Raw genomic sequence first — 18806 nt, 5'->3', positions numbered from 1 at the left:
TCCTGTTTCTTTGCAGCAGCAGAGTCCGGTGGAGCAGCGCTACAAGGAGCTGTTGGCGCTGCGGGATGAGTACTTGAAGAAGCTGGAGGAGCTGCAGCTGTCTGACTCCTCACCCTCGCCCCGCCTGGCCAACAGCCCTGCTCCCAACACCTCGTCGTCGCCATCTTCGCCGCCATCGCAGCAGTACACGCACCTCCACACTCCGCTCTGAGGGCTGCTCTCTCTCTTTCTCTCTCTCTCTGTTGCACTTGTGTCCTGTTCTGGTTTGTGTGTCACGGCGAGCTAACGATGCTAACGTGCAGTGCTAATACAGAATGCTAATCAGTTGTAGATTAGATAGTGATGATGATGACGATGAAGATTTATGCAATATGTCACAGTACAGCCTTGTTAACACTTTAATACACCGCTCACCAAAAGGAGAAGCCTTAATCACGAACGGTGGCTTTAGTCCAAGGGCTTCAACACGCACCACAATTACAGGGTGATTACACCACAGGACGATACAGGATGATCACCAGATGACCACACAGTGGCCATAGGACAATACAGGACAACCAGGGGAAAATACAGGACAACCAGGGGACAATACAGGACAACCAGGGGACAATACAGGACAACCAGGGGACAATACAGGACAACCAGGGGACAATACAGGACAACCAGGGGAAGATACAGGACGACCATGGGACAATACAGGACAACCAGGGGACAATACAGGACAACCAGGGGACAATACAGGACAACCAGGGGACAATACAGGACAACCAGGGGAAAATACAGGACAACCAGGGGAAGATACAGGACGACCACGGGACGATACAGGACGACCACGGGACGATACAGGACGACCAGGGGACGATACAGGACGACCAGGGGACGATACAGGACGACCAGGGGACGATACAGGACGACCAGGGTGACGATACAGGACGACCAGGGGACGATACAGGACGACCACGGGACGATACAGGACGACCACGGGACGATACAGGATGACCACAGTGACATAGGATGACCACAGGATGATACAGGATTACCACAGGATGATACAGGATTACCACAGGATGATACAGGATTACCACAGGACAATACAGAATGACCACAGGATGACCACAGGATGATATAGGATTACCACAGTGACATAGGATGACCACAGGATGATACAGGATTACCACAGGATGATACAGGATTACCACAGGATGATACAGGATTACCACAGGACAATACAGAATGACCACAGGATGACCACAGGATGATATAGGATTACCACAGGACGATACAGGATGACCACAGGACGATACAGGACTGGCATGGGACAACCACAGGACATAGATGGGATGTAGACAGTAGACAAACGTACAAAGGAAAGAGAGAAGGGTTCATCTGGGTGTCACACTTTGATTGGATGTAAATAAACCCTTGATCATCAAACCCTGTTCTCAAATAGAGCAATAAACTGATAAATATCAAGGTACCATTTACCCAAATCAGGCCTGATCAAAACAGAGCACACTATGAAATAACTCTGATGGTTAGTTTCAAGACAAGAGTGTGCTACTGTAGAAAAGACCCTAAATTAACCACATAAAAATCAGTCATTTTGTACCTGTGGGAGTCCCGATTCATACCTGTGCAGTTCCTGTTTTGTACCCCTGTGGGTCCTGTTTCATACCCCTGTGGGTCCCGTTCATACCCTGTGTGGGTCCTGTTTCATACCCCGTGTGGGTCCCCTTTCATACCCTGTGTGGGTCCCCTTTCATACCCTGTGTGGGTCCCGTTTCATACCTTGTGTGGGTCCTGTTTCATACCCTGTGTGGGTCCCGTTTCATACCCTGTGTGGGTCCCCTTTCATACCCTGTGTGGGTCCTGTTTCATACCCTGTGTGGGTCCCCTTTCATACCCTGTGTGGGTCCCGTTTCATACCCTGTGTGGGTCCCCTTTCATACCCTGTGTGGGTCCTGTTTCATACCCTGTGTGGGTCCTGTTTCATACCCTGTGTGGGTCCCCTTTCATACCCTGTGTGGGTCCCCTTTCATACCCTGTGTGGGTCCTGTTTCATACCCTGTGTGGGTCCTGTTTCATACCCCGTGTGGGTCCCCTTTCATACCCTGTGTGGGTCCCCTTTCATACCCTGTGTGGGTCCCGTTTCATACCCTGTGTGGGTCCTGTTTCATACCCTGTGTGGGTCCCGTTTCATACCCTGTGTGGGTCCCCTTTCATACCCTGTGTGGGTCCTGTTTCATACCCTGTGTGGGTCCTGTTTCATACCCTGTGTGGGTCCTGTTTCATACCCTGTGTGGGTCCTGTTCCATACCCTGTGTGGGTCCCCTTTCATACCTTGTGTGGGTCCTGTTTCATACCCTTGTGTGGGTCCTGTTTCATACCCCCGTGGGTCCTCTTTCATACCCTGTGTGGGTCCTGTTGTATATGCCTGTTGGTCCCCTTTCATACCCTGTGTGGATCCCGTTTCATACCCTGTGTGGGTCCCCTTTCATACCCTGTGTGGGTCCCGTTTCATACCTTGTGTGGGTCCTGTTTCATACCCTGTGTGGGTCCTGTTTCATACCCTGTGTGGGTCCCGTTTCATACCCTGTGTGGGTCCCCTTTCATACCCTGTGTGGGTCCCGTTTCATACCCTGTGTGGGTCCCCTTTCATACCCTGTGTGGGTCCTGTTTCATACCCTGTGTGGGTCCTGTTTCATACCCTGTGTGGGTCCTGTTTCATACCCTGTGTGGGTCCTGTTCCATACCCTGTGTGGGTCCCCTTTCATACCTTGTGTGGGTTCTGTTTCATACCCTTGTGTGGGTCCTGTTTCATACCCCCGTGGGTCCTCTTTCATACCCTGTGTGGGTCCTGTTGTATATGCCTGTTGGTCCCCTTTCATACCCTGTGTGGATCCCCTTTCATACCCTGTGTGGGTCCTGTTTCATACCCCTGTTGGTCCCCTTTTCATACCCTCTGTGGGTCCTGTTTCATACCCCTGTGGGTCCCTTTTCATACCCTGTGTTGGTCCTGTTTCATACCCCTGTGGGTCCCTTTTCATACCCTGTGTGGGTCCTGTTTCATACCCCTGTGGGTCCCTTTTCATATGCTGTGTGGGTTCCCTGTTTCTGTCTGTTTTCGCCCATCTCACTTCTCAGTCTCGTTGATAGCTGCTGCACTGCTGCTGAGGGCCGTCTCATGTAGAGATGGTCAACAGAGAGATAGATGGTGTGTGGAAGCTCTGCTGGGTTTTACTGTCTGCATACTCTATGGTTTTAAGATTCTAAAGACATGGAGACCACAGACCTAAGGACAGAGTTTAATGTTGTAATCAAACAGAAAAAGGGTGATCAAATGAGACTGCAGTTCCAGGCTCTGACTCCACCAGGATATATAAAATATTATTTATTTGAACAAAAATCAGTTAAGACAAGCTTTGACTTGGGCAAACCTCCCCAGTGTTAGGTTCAGACCTGACTGAAGCTAAAGTGAAGTCATAAAGTCAAGTGGTGCTTCGCCAGTCGAGAGTTAAACTCTGAGTCTGTCTCAGTCGAGAGTTAAACTGTGAGTCTGTCTCAGTCGAGAGTTAAACTCTGAGTCTGTCTCAGTCGAGAGTTAAACTCTGAGTCTGTCTCAGTCGAGAGTTAAACTCTGAGTCTGTCTCAGTCGAGAGTTAAACTCTGAGTCTGTCTCAGTCGAGAGTTAAACTCTGAGTCTGTCTCAGTCGAGAGTTAAACTCTGAGTCTGTCTCAGTCGAGAGTTAAACTCTGAGTCTGTCTCAGCCGTGGGTTAACCTCTGAGTCTGTCTCAGCCGTGGGTTAAACTCTGAGTCTGTCTCAGCCGTGGGTTAAACTCTGAGTCTGTCTCAGTCGAGAGTTAAACTCTGAGTCTGTCTCAGTCGAGAGTTAAACTCTGTGTCTGTCTCAGTCGAGAGTTAAACTCTGAGTCTGTCTCAGCCGTGGGTTAAACTCTGAGTCTGTCTCAGTCGAGAGTTAAACTCTGAGTCTGTCTCAGCAGTGGGTTTGACTCTGAGTTTGTCTCAGCCGTGATTCTAGCTGAGTCTGTTGTACTTGTTCAGTAATACCAAATTCTGACCAGGTAAACTATAACACTGACTAAAAATAACCATTTTTGTATGTTCTCCGTCTTCCATCTTGAATTCCTGACCCTTCTGGGCTTCTGTAGACTCAGACAGGAGCATATAAAGCTGACCTGTCCTGAAAGCAGCAGATGCTCTCACCATCGCCTCAGTAGGGTTCAGTAAAGTCATGAAGCAGCTGTACAGGGTTGATCTCAGGACATCACATGGACAGTGGTACGTCTGTTTTCAAATGTCAATGGCAGTGGATTCAGACTGAAGATATAGGACAACCCTCCAGTCTCCCTCTTTGGTTCGTTTATATATAATCATCATCAGGCTGCTCTCTCAGACATCAGTACTGTACCCATCTGTTGAACTGTTCTTCAGCTAGCATCTACTTCCTCTAGTTCAGTCGCCACTCGCTGTCATCCAGACTGGTCACATGACCCACAAAGGTCTGATTATCAGAGTACTGTAAAGCTGCTTTCACATCAGGGACCCGGACAGGACTGAGAACATATGACCCAATGACTGGTTCATTCTAAAGTGAGAACTCATGTATGAAGAGGTGGTCTGGGAAGGACTCATGGACTAGAGGACAGTACGGGGTACTCATCAGTCAGAGGATGGACTACAATACTTGATTTCTGTCATTATTAGAACGCAGCAGTTCTGCTTTACTTCGGCAACTTTTTCAGTAGTTGTCAACTATGACCTCCGGAAAAAAATGGAGGGAGGACAGCCACAAAAAGAGATGAGACGATGTCCTCAAAGCGTTGTTCTTACACAGGTGTTCTCTAACAGAACCATGTTACTGATGTGAAAGCAGACCGGAGAGCAGAGGAACTGTAGTCGAGTATGTTCCCTAATGCTTAAAAAAAAAAAAAAAAAAAAAACACTCTCAAAGTACCCATGATGGCCAATCAGAGAATGGCTGATCGGCTACCTCAGCAGCAGACTCTCACCACAGAGTGGAAGAACTATTAACCAGAGGGTCGCTGTTACAGTCCAGCTCCAGGTGTATCTCCTTAACCCTAACCCTGGAAACGTTTGGAAAACCTGATCAAGTTCGAACATGGCAGATTAACACAAAAATCATGATGGTAGAGCACAGTAAACCCACCATCCACAAAACCTCCACGGTCCAAATAATCAGAAACATCTCAGAAGTGAAGTCAGAGATGGTTTTCTTTAGTTCTAGTCTTTGACTGGACTCATCTCTTTTCTACAGGACCCTTAAACCCTTAAAGACAAACACTTTAAGACAGAACCCATAAACCTTTAAAAGCAGAACCCTTAAACCCTTAGGGACAGAACCCGTAAATCTCTGAAGACAAGACCCTTAACCTTCTAAAAACAGAACCCTTTAACCCTTAAAAGCAGAACCCTTCAGTCTCAAAAGACAGAACCCTTAACCCTCTACAGACAGAATGCTTAAACTTCTAAAGATGGAACCCTTAAGCTCTTAAAGAGAGAACCCTTAAACCCTCAAAGCAGCGTCCTCTGTCGTCTGAGTGAAACAGTCTCATAAAGTTTGTCTCCTCGTGGTGTCTTCTGAGGCGGCATGCAATGTGTCCGTTTTTACATGAACGAGGTGCAATAAGTTATTGTTCTCGGTGCGTCAGGTCCTGTCCACTTCTGTGCCTTGATTCTTGTCAGAATCACCTCCATCATTGACCAATCAGAGTGCCCTCATGAGAGTCGTGTTTGAGATCAACCACTCCCTGGTGATGGTCTTTGGCTGTTTGTGATTTGGAGTTGTCAAAAGGAAGTAGAAACATTGGCCTGAGTAGTCGTGGTTCCGAAGGGAAGGCTGGAGCCTGAAGGAAGAGAGGAGGGAGGCTATGCCGGTAAATCAAGGTTGGCAAATCGATCTCCTAGTGAGTTAATCTCAAACATGACTCGCGTTTAAGTCTGGCTGGCGACTCGATCTCCCAGCTAGTAAATCTCAAACAAGACTTGTGTTAAAGCCTGGTTGGCGACTCTATCTCCTAATGAGTTAATCTCAAACATGTGTCGTGTTAATGTCTGGCTGGTGACTTGATCTCCTAGTGAGTTAATCTCAAACATGACTTGTATTAAAGCCTGGTTGGAGACTCGATCTCCCAGCTAGTTAATCTCAAACAAGACTCGTGTTAAACATGGTTGGCAACTCTATCTCCCAGCTAGTTAATCTCAAACAAGACTCGTATTAAGGCCTGGTTGGAGACTGGATCTCCTAGTGAGTTAATCTCAAACATGACTCATATTAAAGCCTGGTTGGAGACTCAATCTCCTAACTAGTTTATCTCGAACATGACTCGTATTAGGCCTGGTTTGCGACTAGGATCTCCTAGCTAGTCAATCTCAAACATGACTCGTATTAAACATGGTTGGTGACTTGATCTCCCAGCTAATAAATCTCAAACATGACTTGTATTAAACATGGTTGGTGACTTGATCTCCCAGCTAATAAATCTCAAACATGACTTGTATTAAACATGGTTGGTGACTTGATCTCCCAGCTAATAAATCTCAAACATGACTTGTATTAAACATGGCTGGTGACTTGATCTCCCAGCTAATAAATCTCAAACATGACTTGTATTAAACATGGTTGGTGACTCGATCTCCCAGCTAATAAATCTCAAACATGACTCATATTAAGGCCTGGCTGGAGACTCGATCTCCCAGCTAGTTAATCTCAAACATGACTCGTATTAAAGCCTGGCTGGAGACTCGATCTCCCAGCTAGTTAATCTCAAACATGACTCGTATTAAAGCCTGGCTGGAGACTCGATCTCCCAGCTAGTTAATTTCAAACATGACTTATATTAAAGCCTGGTTGGTGATTCGATCTCCGAGGAAGTTCATCTCAAACTCTTTGGCTGCAGCCTTTCTGATTGGCTGGATGGAGGTGATGTCACAGGTTGTACCGAATTGGTTCCACGTCTGCGTCCTCTTTAGGTTTGATCCGGTCTCAGGAGGGTTGGCGAGGAACTGGCGGTGATAGTGACATCAAAGGTCTGTTGGTGGTTGAGTTTTTAGGGAATAAACAGATAAATCTATATTTTTATTTTGTACTCTGTAAAACCATGATGTAATTACCTCAATCAGAACCTATTTTACTGCCTAAAGCTCTATTGTTGTAAGATAGGACTATTTTATGTAGTGTACAATCTGAGGCTTTTATAATACCAGGACTAGGGTTAGAAATAGGCGATATACATGTGGATTTCTGCTCCAGACCTTTAACCTGGTTTTGTTTGGTGTGGGACGGAGACTGGGACCTTCTCTGACTATAGTCTTTAGAGGTCTCTGACTGTGGTCCTCGTGTTTTGAGACCTTCTCTGACCGTGGTCCTAATGATCAGAGGTGTTTCTGGTCTGACTAAGTTCTCTTAAGGTCAGACTAAGGTCTCTGACCCTGGTCTTTAAAGGTCAGTCTAAGGTCTCTGACCCTGGTCTTGAAGGTCGGACTAAGGTCTCTGACCCTGGTCTTTAAAGGTCAGACTAAGGTCTCTAGCCCCAGCCTTTAAAGGTCAGACTAAGGTCTCTGATCCCGGTCTCTGAAGGTCCCCGTCCCTGTCCTCTTTGACTCTTTCTTGTTTTCTGGGGTTGTTGTAGTTTGGGGTTTCGTGTCTTAATTAGCCTGCTTTTATAAACACATGAGATGTGTTGAGGATGTTTTTGGCATCATTAAGGGAAGGTGAAATGCTGAAACATTTCAAACTTGTTTTTTTTGACTCTGTTTTCTCTGTTGGTTGGCTCCAGTTCTGTAAATATTACTGATTAAATTAATTTAAGAAGCCTTGACTCCCAAAGCCTCATTCTTCGGTAGATACGGATTTAACCATGATCTCTTTAAATAGCTGAACAATTATTATCCATAAACATCCATCCAGTAATATTTCCAGATACTCCTGGGGGATCCTGAGGTGTTTCCAGACCAGAGAGGATATATGATCCCTCCAGAGGGTTCTGGGTCCTCCAGGAGTATCCTGATCCTGAACCTCATCTGGCTGAGTCCAGACACCCTCCTGATGAAGCTTATCTCCACACCTGTACCTGTGATCCCTTTGGATCAGTCAGAGACCGTCAGTGAGGGACAGAGCAGAGATGGATCAGTAAATCTGAAGCTCAGCTTCTTCTTCACCACAGCGGTCTGAGAGAACACCTGAAGTCCTGCTGGTGCTGCACCAATCTGGTCCATTCTACCCTCAAGTAGAACCCGAAGTACCTGACCTTCTTCACCTGAGCGACAGGCCTACCCCCCACCTGGAGGATCTATCTACTGTCTAGCAGAGATTCGTGGTCTGAGGACTTCCCTGGACCCAGCTGGATCACAGATAAAAGAAATAACTCATGTTCTTATAATGACCATGCTGTCTTTAACCATACAGAGACTTCAGGTTAAACCTGAGTCTGTTCACTTCCTTCAGAGGAGCTAGAACACGGTGGAGTCTGGTCTATGAACATCATAATTATCACAAACCTGCTTACATTCACTAATGAAAGAATAATGAAGGTTATCTCTCTGACCCCAGCTTAGAATAATCTCAATAATCAGACACTAAGTTTGAGTAAAGCTGGTACGATGATGGCTAATGAAGTCATCAGTGTGGATCACTGATAATAAGAAACAGGTCAGCCTGAGGAGGGCGCTGTTCTTTAAAAGACAGACTACGATGTTCATCTGAGCACGTTAAGGGCCGACTCATGTCCCTCACCTGTGTTTAAAAACACCTTCTAGTTCTCATCTCTGAAACTCTTCAGTTAGGGTCAGAGATTCTGTTTCACTTCCTCAGTCTCCTTACTCTCAGTTCTGTTTAAACAGCGTCAGTGTTTCTAGAGCCACTCTCATCAGAACAGACAGAACAACAACAGCTGCTAAAACAGGATATATATATATCTAATGGAATTAAACTAAATGTCCATTTATGACACTATTTTAAGATTCATGTGGTTTTTAGGCATCATGCCTCGCTGATGAGGCAGGATTAACCATAAGGCAATTGTAGGTGGTTTCCTGGGTCCCTGGACTACTAGGGGACCCTACACACAGGGTTGACTGAACCTTTTTTTTGGACCAGCCTGTACACTGGCCATTTAAATTTTAAATCAGTGATACTCAACGTATGGATCTTTAGTGATGATTTATGGCTTTTACATCTTAATTTGAAATTTTATTCCCCAGAAAACCTTAAATAAGGAAAACTTCATCCATTTTCAACATTTTTGCCACTTTTCACCCATTTAAGCTACACTTTTCCCTATTTTAACCCATTTTTCCAACTTCTTTTTTGCCACTTTTATCCCATTTTTGCCCTTTTTTGAACCATATTTGCCACTTTTTGCCAAAATAAGCTGCTTTTTCTTATTAAATACCACTTGTTTCCTTTTTTTCCAAAATTTTGCCTCTCCATTTTCCACTTTTTTGCCCATTTTTGCCCTTTTTCACCATTTTTTTGGCACATTTTGCCCATTTTAAGCCACTCTTTTCCATTACGTACCACTTTTTCCTATTTTTTTGCCTATTGTTGCCAATCTTACTGCTTTTTGCCCATTTTAGTCACTTTTCACTAATTTTTTTGCTATGTTTTTGCCACTGTTGGACCATTTTTACCACCGGTTACTCATTTTTTTTTACCACTTCTCACCCATTTTTTTGAAACTTTCAGATCATTTTCCACTTTTCTCTCTCCATTTTCACCCATTTTGCTGCATTTTGACCATTTTTGCCACCTTTAACTTATTTTTATTGCTACTTCAAGCCGCTTTTGCCACTTTTCACAGGTTGAGTAACACTGTTTTAAAGGGTGAACACGCCCATTAAAGCCCAAAATATAAAGTAGACTTGGAAATGTTATAGTGGCATGAAAGCTTATTTTATATATATATATAATGTGTGTGTGTGTCTGTGTGTGTGTTTACAGTTAACTAAACATGACTAAGAGCGCAATGAAGCTAGCTAGCTAATGAAGTTATTTGGTGTAACTGGTATTTTACTAAATATTCTATAATAGATATTTTACAAATGTATTGATAAATAAAATATATATTCAGCTAATTTTGGTTGTCAAAACATGACCAAAAATAAAGAAAAATCCAAAGTATGTGTGTATGTATATATATATAAGTAAATTGTCAATTTTCATTGAAATAAGCATGAAAATGTATTATTACACAGCTCTGATGTCATGTGGTTACCAGAAGTCCATTTAGACATTTGATTTCAAAACTGCCCGGACATTTCTGTGAAAAAAAACAAACATAAACCTTTCAGTTGTTTTCTTGTACCTGCAGTTAGAAGCAGGACTTTCTTTGGTAAATAGGAATGTTAAAGACTCATCACTGATAAATAAGAATGTAGAGGAGGGAGAACAGCAGATGGCGAGGCCCCTGAAACTGCTAAATCCACCTCTGCCTCGGTCACTGATGTGAGGTCAGAGGTCAGACTGACTGAAGAGCAGTGGTGGGTCTCTCCTCACCACTCCCTCCTCTCTTCCAGCAAAGACAGCCGCCATGTTGTATGTTTTTCAGAAGAGAGATGCTCCCTGCACTCTGGCTGGTTCTACATAACTGGAGGGGCTCACATCGGTCCCTGTCGGGGTCCGTATCACTAAACCGGTCCCTGGATGAGACCCAGTCTCCTCTCAGGTCTCTGGTCTGTGGTGGGCGGAGTCAGAGAGAGGAAGCAGAAACATCAGCCTGTCAGAGAGGAAACCACAATCACATCCTGTAAACACCTGACACATTTATAGACCTGTAGTTTGATGGTTTACATTTATGTAGACCTGTAGTCCACCTGACATTAATAAAGACCAGCCTGTTGGATCTAAACCGGATTTCACTTGAACCCGACCCTCCGAGCAGACCCCCCCTCATCCCCCTCTCACTACCCGGGGACAGGGCGCTTTCGTCGGGCTGAGGATGGACAAACCTACCGGGGCCCATGGATTTTCGGACGGAGGAGGACCGAACAGAAAGCCGTGGAGCTCCCCGACATCTGGGCCAGCAGCTGGAGAAACACCGGAAAGGTGAGCGAGGCACGGTATAATCCAGATACCAAAACACGTACAACACCTGCTTTGAACTGCCGATATTTACGGCTCTCTTCTTTTCCCGCGTTACTCGGTCTCCTAAGAATCATTAACTATGTAGTAATCTCATCGAAAAGACAAAATCTCCAATTCGGCGTTCATTTGATACACAGAATAGTCATTTTTCATAAATAATCCAAACCTTTATGAAGGGATGGCGGGTTTCCCCGCTGAGACGGAGTAGCGGCTCGAATAGTTACTGTGTTATCTGATGACATTTCTTCGTTGATGTCCTTTAGTGTAGACTTAAGATGAAATACATATTTGTTAACTACATCACTACGGTATACATAAAATCTACAAAACAGATATTCACTTAGACTACTTAAATATTAAACGCATGCTATAATTACGACAATCACAGGCGTATCTCACTGAGATACACCAGTTAACACGGTCACTGGATAAACCGTAACACCGCCTGGAACAAACGCTCTGACGTTAGAGTGGTGTTTGGCCTGACTGAAGCTACAGCAATAAGCTAACGACGGAAATAGACTCACATATATAACAGCCTTCTATAACATAATGACTGATAAAATAGAAATGAAATATATGTACAGTTTTTACAACAATTAACTGATATCTGCTAGCATGGCGCGGTTAAACAAGCTAACTATGCTAATATAGAGTTCAGTAATACACTGAGGGAGATGCTAAAGCTAGCTGATGTTGACAGATGCTGAACATTAATATTATAATACCTATCTAAAAATAATTATTATTGTCATTGATATTACAATTAATGTTATTATTAGTATCTTAAAGTAGTAATGATAATAATTACTAATGTTATTATTGATTTGATAATAACAATAACTACCATTACCTTGACTACCATATTACACCTACTAGATGAGCTTTTCTGCTAAAGCTTTTTCATGTCTTCATGTTGCGTCACTGTCCAGCAGTCAACCAGGACGTTAAACGCCATCAGGGCAAACGTTTACAGTCATATGTTGTTGTCAGGAAAAGAAAGTTAAAGTGTCAAACTAACAATCTGGTGACAATAGAGCTACACTCTTCTTTATAGAGGATACAGACTAAGTTTTAGACTTTTCATTTTATTTCAATAGTGAGGGTTAAAGTGGTGTAAGTAAAGGAAACCTCTGTGATTTAAAAGATTTAGATATAAATTAATGATAATGAGATTTGAGTCCATAGAACCCATGTGATGGTGAATGTTCAGGTGGTTATTGTTGTCTAAATCAGTTTCCTGTTTGCCTTCAGTCCTTCAGGTTCTCATGTGGAGTGGTGTAAACAGCTGATCGCGGCAACGATCTCCAGTCAGATCTCTCCAGAACACGGGAACAGAGACAAGGTAGATCTGACAGCTCAACCAATGAAAATACGGTAGTTGAGCTCATCTACCAATGAAAAGACGGTAGATGAGCTCATCTACCAATGAAAATACAGTAGATGAGCTCATCTGCCAATGAAAATACAGTAGTTGAGCTCATCTACCAATGAAAAGACGGTAGATGAGCTCATCTACCAATGAAAATACAGTAGTTGAGCTCATCTACCAATGAAAAGACGGTTGTTGAGCTCATCTACCAATGAGAAGACGGTAGTTGGGCTCATCTACCAATGAAAATACAGTAGATGAGCTCATCTACCAATGAAAATACAGTAGATGAGCTCATCTACCAATGAAAATACAGTAGTTGAGCTCATCTACCAATGAAAAGACGGTTGTTGAGCTCATCTACCAATGAGAAGACGGTAGTTGGGCTCATCTACCAATGAAAATACAGTAGATGAGCTCATCTACCAATGAAAATACAGTAGATGAGCTCATCTGCCAATGAAAATACAGTAGATGAGCTCATCTGCCAATGAAAATACAGTAGTTGAGCTCATCTACCAATGAAAATACAGTAGATGAGCTCATCTACCAATGAAAATACAGTAGTTGAGCTCATCTACCAATGAAAATACAGTAGATGAGCTCATCTACCAATGAAAATACAGTAGATGAGCTCATCTACCAATGAAAATACAGTAGTTGAGCTCATCTACCAATGAAAATACAGTAGATGAGCTCATCTGCCAATGAAAATACAGTAGTTGAGCTCATCTACCAATGAAAAGACAGTTGTTGAGCTCATCTGCCAATGAAAATACAGTAGTTGAGCTCATCTACCAATGAAAAGACTGTTGTTGAGCTCATCTACCAATGAGAAGATGGCAGTTGAGCTCATCTACCAATGAGAAGACGGTAGTTGGGCTCATCTACTGTCATAATTAGTGTGCCAAAAAGTATAAAACGTAGTCTAGCTGATAGGGGGTGTATCACGTTCTGGTGTACCAGACCAGGACTGTAGTCCAGTCAGAGAACCTGATGGAGGAGCAGCCAGCCCTAAGCTCCTCTGTGACTGTAGACCTACTGAGTGTTTCTCACCTGTTTGTTTGACAGGTGGGGAGGAGACCAGACTTCATGGTAAGCCTGACACATCTGTGTACCACAGCTGTTTGTGCTGCAGCTGCTGCTCTTGGTGTGCCTGCTTGTTGATGATGGTCATGAAGGTCATGATGGTCATGATTGTTATGATGGTTATGATGGTCATGATGGTCATGATTGTTATGATGGTCATGATGGTCATGATGGTCATGATTGTTATGATGGTTATGATGGTCATGAAGGTCATGATGGTCATGATTGTTATGATGGTTATGATGGTCATGATGGTCATGATGGTCATGATTGTTATGATGGTTATGATGGTCATGATGGTCATGATTGTTATGATGGTTATGATGGTCATGATGGTCATGATTGTTATGATGGTCATGATGGTCATGATTGTTATGATGGTTATGATGGTCATGATGGTCATGATGGTCATGATTGTTATGATGGTTATGATGGTTATGATGGTCATGATGGTCATGATGGTCATGATTGTTATGATGGTTATGATGGTCATGATGGTCATGATGGTCATGATTGTTATGATGGTTATGATGGTCATGATGGTCATGATCGTTATGATGGTTATGATGGTCATGATGGTCATGATGGTCATGATTGTTATGATGGTTATGATGGTCATGATTGTTATGATGGTTATGATGGTCATGATTGTTATGATGGTTATGATGGTCATGATGGTCATGATTGTTATGATGGTTGTGATGGCGGCGATGTTCGCAATGGCCGTGATGGTCGTGATGTAAGAGCAACATGCATGAAAATAGGTACACATATGTATGAGATCTAGACTGAATACAAAGCCACCTGGGACCATGCTCCAATATGTACAGAAAACACACTGCCAACAGTTAGAGGTCATATTTTGGCTGTTTGGGCAGCGTTACTCTTGTCACATCTGAAGGATCTGAGTTTTAGGCAGAGGCTGTGACCGGGGCCCAAAGTTGGAAAACGTTTTTTCCATGTTTTCTGAAGTGGGCCTATTATTTTGATTCTCTACAGTGCTTATGCCAGCCATCACCAAACTTAACAGGGATGACCAGGGATGTTCCCATACCATTTTTCCCTCCTGATATGATTCTGTTACCGAAACCTGGTCCGATACCACTGAGAACTTTCTGTGCTGACCGTTCAGACTAGTGAATTATTCTAGACTTATATTTGACTTAACAATTAGAATGATAATGTCTGGAAGGCGTTTTAACGATCACATTCAGAGAAAAACAACCAATCTGCTGCTCTCTAGCTCAGGATCACTATGGTTTACTGCTGCTACGTAGCTCAGGATCACTAAGGTTCACTGCTGCTACGTAGCTCAGGATCACTTATGTTCACTGCTGCTACGTAGCTCAGGATCATTAATGTTCACTGCTGCTACGTAGCTCAGGATCACTATGGTTCACTGCTGCTACGTAGCTCAGGATCACTAAGGTTCACTGCTGCTACGTAGCTCAGGATCACTAAGGTTCACTGCTGCTACGTAGCTCAGGATCACTATGGTTCACTGCTGCGCTCTAGCTCAGGATTACTAATGTTCACTGCTGCTCACTAGCTCAGGATCACTAAGGTTCACTGCTGCTACGTAGCTCAGGATCACTAAGGTTCACTGCTGCTACGTAGCTCAGGATCACTAATGTTCACTGCTGCTCACTAGCTCAGGATCACTAAGGTTCACTGCTGCTACGTAGCTCAGGATCACTAATGTTCACTGCTGCTACGTAGCTCAGGATCATTAATGTTCACTGCTGCTACGTAGCTCAGGATCACTAAGGTTCACTGCTGCTACGTAGCTCAGGATCACTAATGTTCACTGCTGCTACATAGCTCAGGATCACTAATGTTCACTGCTGCTACATAGCTCAGGATCACTAATGTTCACTGCTGCTACGTAGCTCAGGATCACTAATGTTCACTGCTGCTACGTAGCTCAGGATCACTAATGTTTACTGCTGCTACGTAGCTCAGGATCACTATGGTTCACTGCTGCGCTCTAGCTCAGGATCACTATGGTTCACTGCTGCACTCTAGCTCAGGATCACTATGGTTCACTGCTGCTACGTAGCTCAGGATCACTAAGGTTTACTGCTGCTACGTAGCTCAGGATCACTAAGGTTCACTGCTGCTACGTAGCTCAGGATCACTAATGTTCACTGCTGCTACGTAGCTCAGGATCACTAATGTTCACCGCTGCTACATAGCTCAGGATCACTTATGTTCACTGCTGCTACGTAGCTCATTATCACTAATGTTCACTGCTGCTACGTAGCTCAGGATCACTAATGTTCACTGCTGCTACGTAGCTCAGGATCACTAATGTTCACTGCTGCTACGTAGCTCAGGATCACTAATGTTCACTGCTGCTATGTAGATCAGGATCACTAAGGTTCACTGCTGCTACGTAGCTCAGGATCACTTATGTTCACTGCTGCTACGTAGCTCAGGATCACTAATGTTCACTGCTGCTACATAGCTCAGGATCACTAATGTTCACTGCTGCTACGTAGCTCAGGATCACTAATGTTCACTGCTGCTACGTAGCTCAGGATCACTAATGTTCACTGGTGCTACGTAGCTCAGGATCACTAATGTTCACTGCTGCTCACTAGCTCAGGATCACTAATGTTCACTGCTGCTACGTAGCTCAGGATCACTAATGTTCACTGCTGCTACGTAGCTCAGGATCACAAATGTTCACTGCTGCTACGTAGCTCAGGATCACTAATGTTCACTGCTGCTACGTAGCTCAGGATCACTAATGTTCACTGCTGCTCACTAGCTCAGGATCACTAATGTTCACTGCTGCTACGTAGCTCAGGATCACTAATGTTCACTGCTGCTCACTAGCTCAGGATCACTAATGTTCACTGCTGCTACGTAGCTCAGGATCACTAATGTTCACTGCTGCTACGTAGCTCAGGATCACTAATGTTCACTGCTGCTACATAGCTCAGGATCACTAATGTTCACTGCTGCTCACTAGCTCAGGATCACTAATGTTCACTGCTGCTACGTAGCTCAGGATCACTAATGTTCACTGCTGCTACGTAGCTCAGGATCTCTAATGTTCACTGCTGCTCACTAGCTCAGGATCACTAATGTTCACTGCTGCTACGTAGCTCAGGATCACTAATGTTCACTGCTGCTCGATGGAGAGTCTGACCTCGACCAGTGTATTTACATGTGCTCACTGTCTGACTGCAGGTTTCCAAGAGGATCAATCACCGGGTAAGATGATCAATACATCTGCTGATCAGTCAGTAGTATTCCTACCTTTTATTCTTAAATGACATCAGACCATCTGGTAATCAATAGTATTGATAATAGTCAGGTTTTTGCAAGTTTGTTTGAACTTTTTCGGTAAGCTTTAATAAAATGTCTTCTTGTTCAGGTGCTTATCGGCCGACCGATCCATCAGATCAATGTGTGCTTCGATTATTGATCAGTATTGGTGTGTCTGTTTCATGAGGAGTCGCTTACTTCTGTTCTCTGTCTGCAGCGTGGCGTGTGAACAGGAAGTAATGATGTGTACGCTGTATTTAGCGGGTATTTGAGGTTAGAAGGTCACATGACAGCTCAGTGTGCTTCCTTCGCTCTGTCTTTCTTCAGTCTTTACCTCTGCACATGCTCAGTTGAACTCCTCTGACCTTCACCGTCCTCCATGGTAGTGAGGGGATCTTCTCTACGTTTACTGGATGATTAATTAATTCTATGTCAGGGTTGAAACAGTCTGTGACTGGTGGGTTAACTGACCACCTGTAGCCCTTAAATTGTTAGAGTCAAACCTCATCTCTCTGAGCCAAACAGGAAACAGGAAGGGAAAACAGACAAGGGCTCTATCTTTACTTTATAATAAATCTGGTCCTCTCTCTCTCTCTCTCTCTCTCTCTCTCTCTCTCTTTTATTCCCGCTCCTCGGTCGCTCTCTGCAGCAGGACTCTCTGGATGAGGGGCTTTGTTACCATGGAGACAGTGACTCTGAGCATCCTGTCAATGCTTCGGCAAGTTTCTTTCTGTCTGGCTTTACTCCTCTTCCTCCTTTAGTCTGCATACTGCATCTTCCTCTTCATCCTCCTTTAGTCAGCCTCTTCCTCCTCCTCCTCTCCAGTGCAGACATAAGCATTTTTAAATAATATGAAGTATTTTTGCGTTACCTGCAGGCCATTAAACTCTGTGAACATCAAAAACTGCAAGTTTAAAGTTCTATGTTGATGATCATTGAGCTCAGCAATCCTCACTTTCCTAGCACCTCTGGTTCCTGTAGTAAATGTCCCTGATTGAATCACCCATTGGTCTTTCTTCAGGATATCCATTTATCTATGATTTTAATTCTGAAACCAAGTTTACAATAAACCTGATACTCCTGGCTATAAAACAGTTCCACATATGGACAGGATGTTAACACATGGAAAAAGCCCAGGATATAAGAATGTGGACCTGTTTTAATCTAGGACTTGAAAAACCAATCCCATAACCCAGTGTTATTATCAGTCTATTGGCTGTAAATATCAGTCTATTTCAGCTGTGAATATCAGTCTATATCAGCTGTGAATATCAGTCTATATCAGCTGAAATATCAGTCTATTTCAACTGTTGATATCAGTCTATATCAGCTGAAAATATCAGTCTATATCAGCTGAAAATATCAGTCTATATCAGCTATAAATATCAGTCTATATCAGCTGGAAATATCAGTCTATATCAGCTGGAAATATCAGTCTATATCAGCTATAAATATCAGTCTATATCAGCTGGAAATATCAGTCTATTTCAACTGTTGATATCAGTCTATATCAGCTATAAAAATCAGTCGATCTCAGCTGAACATATCAGTCTATATCAGCTGAAAATATCAGTCTATATCAGCTGTAAATATCAGTCTATATCAGCTGAAAATATCAGTCTATATCAGCTGAAAATATCAGTCTATATCAGCTGGAAATATCAGTCTATATCAGCTGAAAATGTCAGTCTATATCAGCTAAAATATCAGTCTATTTCAACTGTTGATATCAGTCTATATCAGCTGAAAATATCAGTCTATATCAGCTGTGAATATCAGTCTATATCAGCTGTAAATATCAGTCTATATCAGCTGAAAATATCAGTCTATATCAGCGTAAAATATCAGTCTATATCAGCTGGAAATATCAGTGTATATCAGCTGTAAATATCAGTGTATATCAGCTGAAAATATTAGTCTATATCAGCTGAAAATATTAGTCTAT

General features: G+C 43.4%; 2 protein-coding genes across 8 annotated transcripts in view; both read left to right on the top strand.

Moving 5' to 3' along the window:
* The window catches only part of mtm1 (myotubularin 1), a 45029-nt gene extending 37174 nt beyond the window's left edge, over positions 1-7855 (top strand). Inside the window, exon 16 of the mRNA XM_041782468.1 lies at positions 17-7855. Within this exon, the coding sequence (XP_041638402.1) occupies positions 17-211 (195 nt within the window). The 3' untranslated portion in view covers positions 212-7855. The remainder of the gene's footprint in view (positions 1-16) is intronic.
* A 2743-nt stretch (positions 7856-10598) lies between these two features.
* Positions 10599-18806, top strand: part of mtmr1a (myotubularin related protein 1a) — a 34636-nt gene continuing 26428 nt past the window's right edge. The window contains exons 1-5 of one of the 7 annotated variants that reach the window (XM_041782458.1): positions 10599-11085; positions 12379-12469; positions 13568-13591; positions 16784-16807; positions 17511-17579. In XM_041782458.1, the coding sequence (XP_041638392.1) occupies positions 10979-11085; positions 12379-12469; positions 13568-13591; positions 16784-16807; positions 17511-17579 (315 nt within the window). In that variant the 5' untranslated portion in view covers positions 10599-10978. The remainder of the gene's footprint in view (positions 11086-12378; positions 12470-13567; positions 13592-16783; positions 16808-17510; positions 17580-18806) is intronic. The other 6 variants (XM_041782459.1, XM_041782461.1, XM_041782460.1 and 3 more) reach the window with 6 other exon arrangements.

The sequence above is a fragment of the Cheilinus undulatus genome, unplaced genomic scaffold (genome assembly GCF_018320785.1).
Source record: "Cheilinus undulatus unplaced genomic scaffold, ASM1832078v1 Contig2, whole genome shotgun sequence".
Lineage (NCBI taxonomy): Eukaryota > Metazoa > Chordata > Actinopteri > Labriformes > Labridae > Cheilinus > Cheilinus undulatus.
Note: the sequence above shows the minus strand (reverse complement) of the source record. Positions and strands in the feature narration are given on the sequence as shown.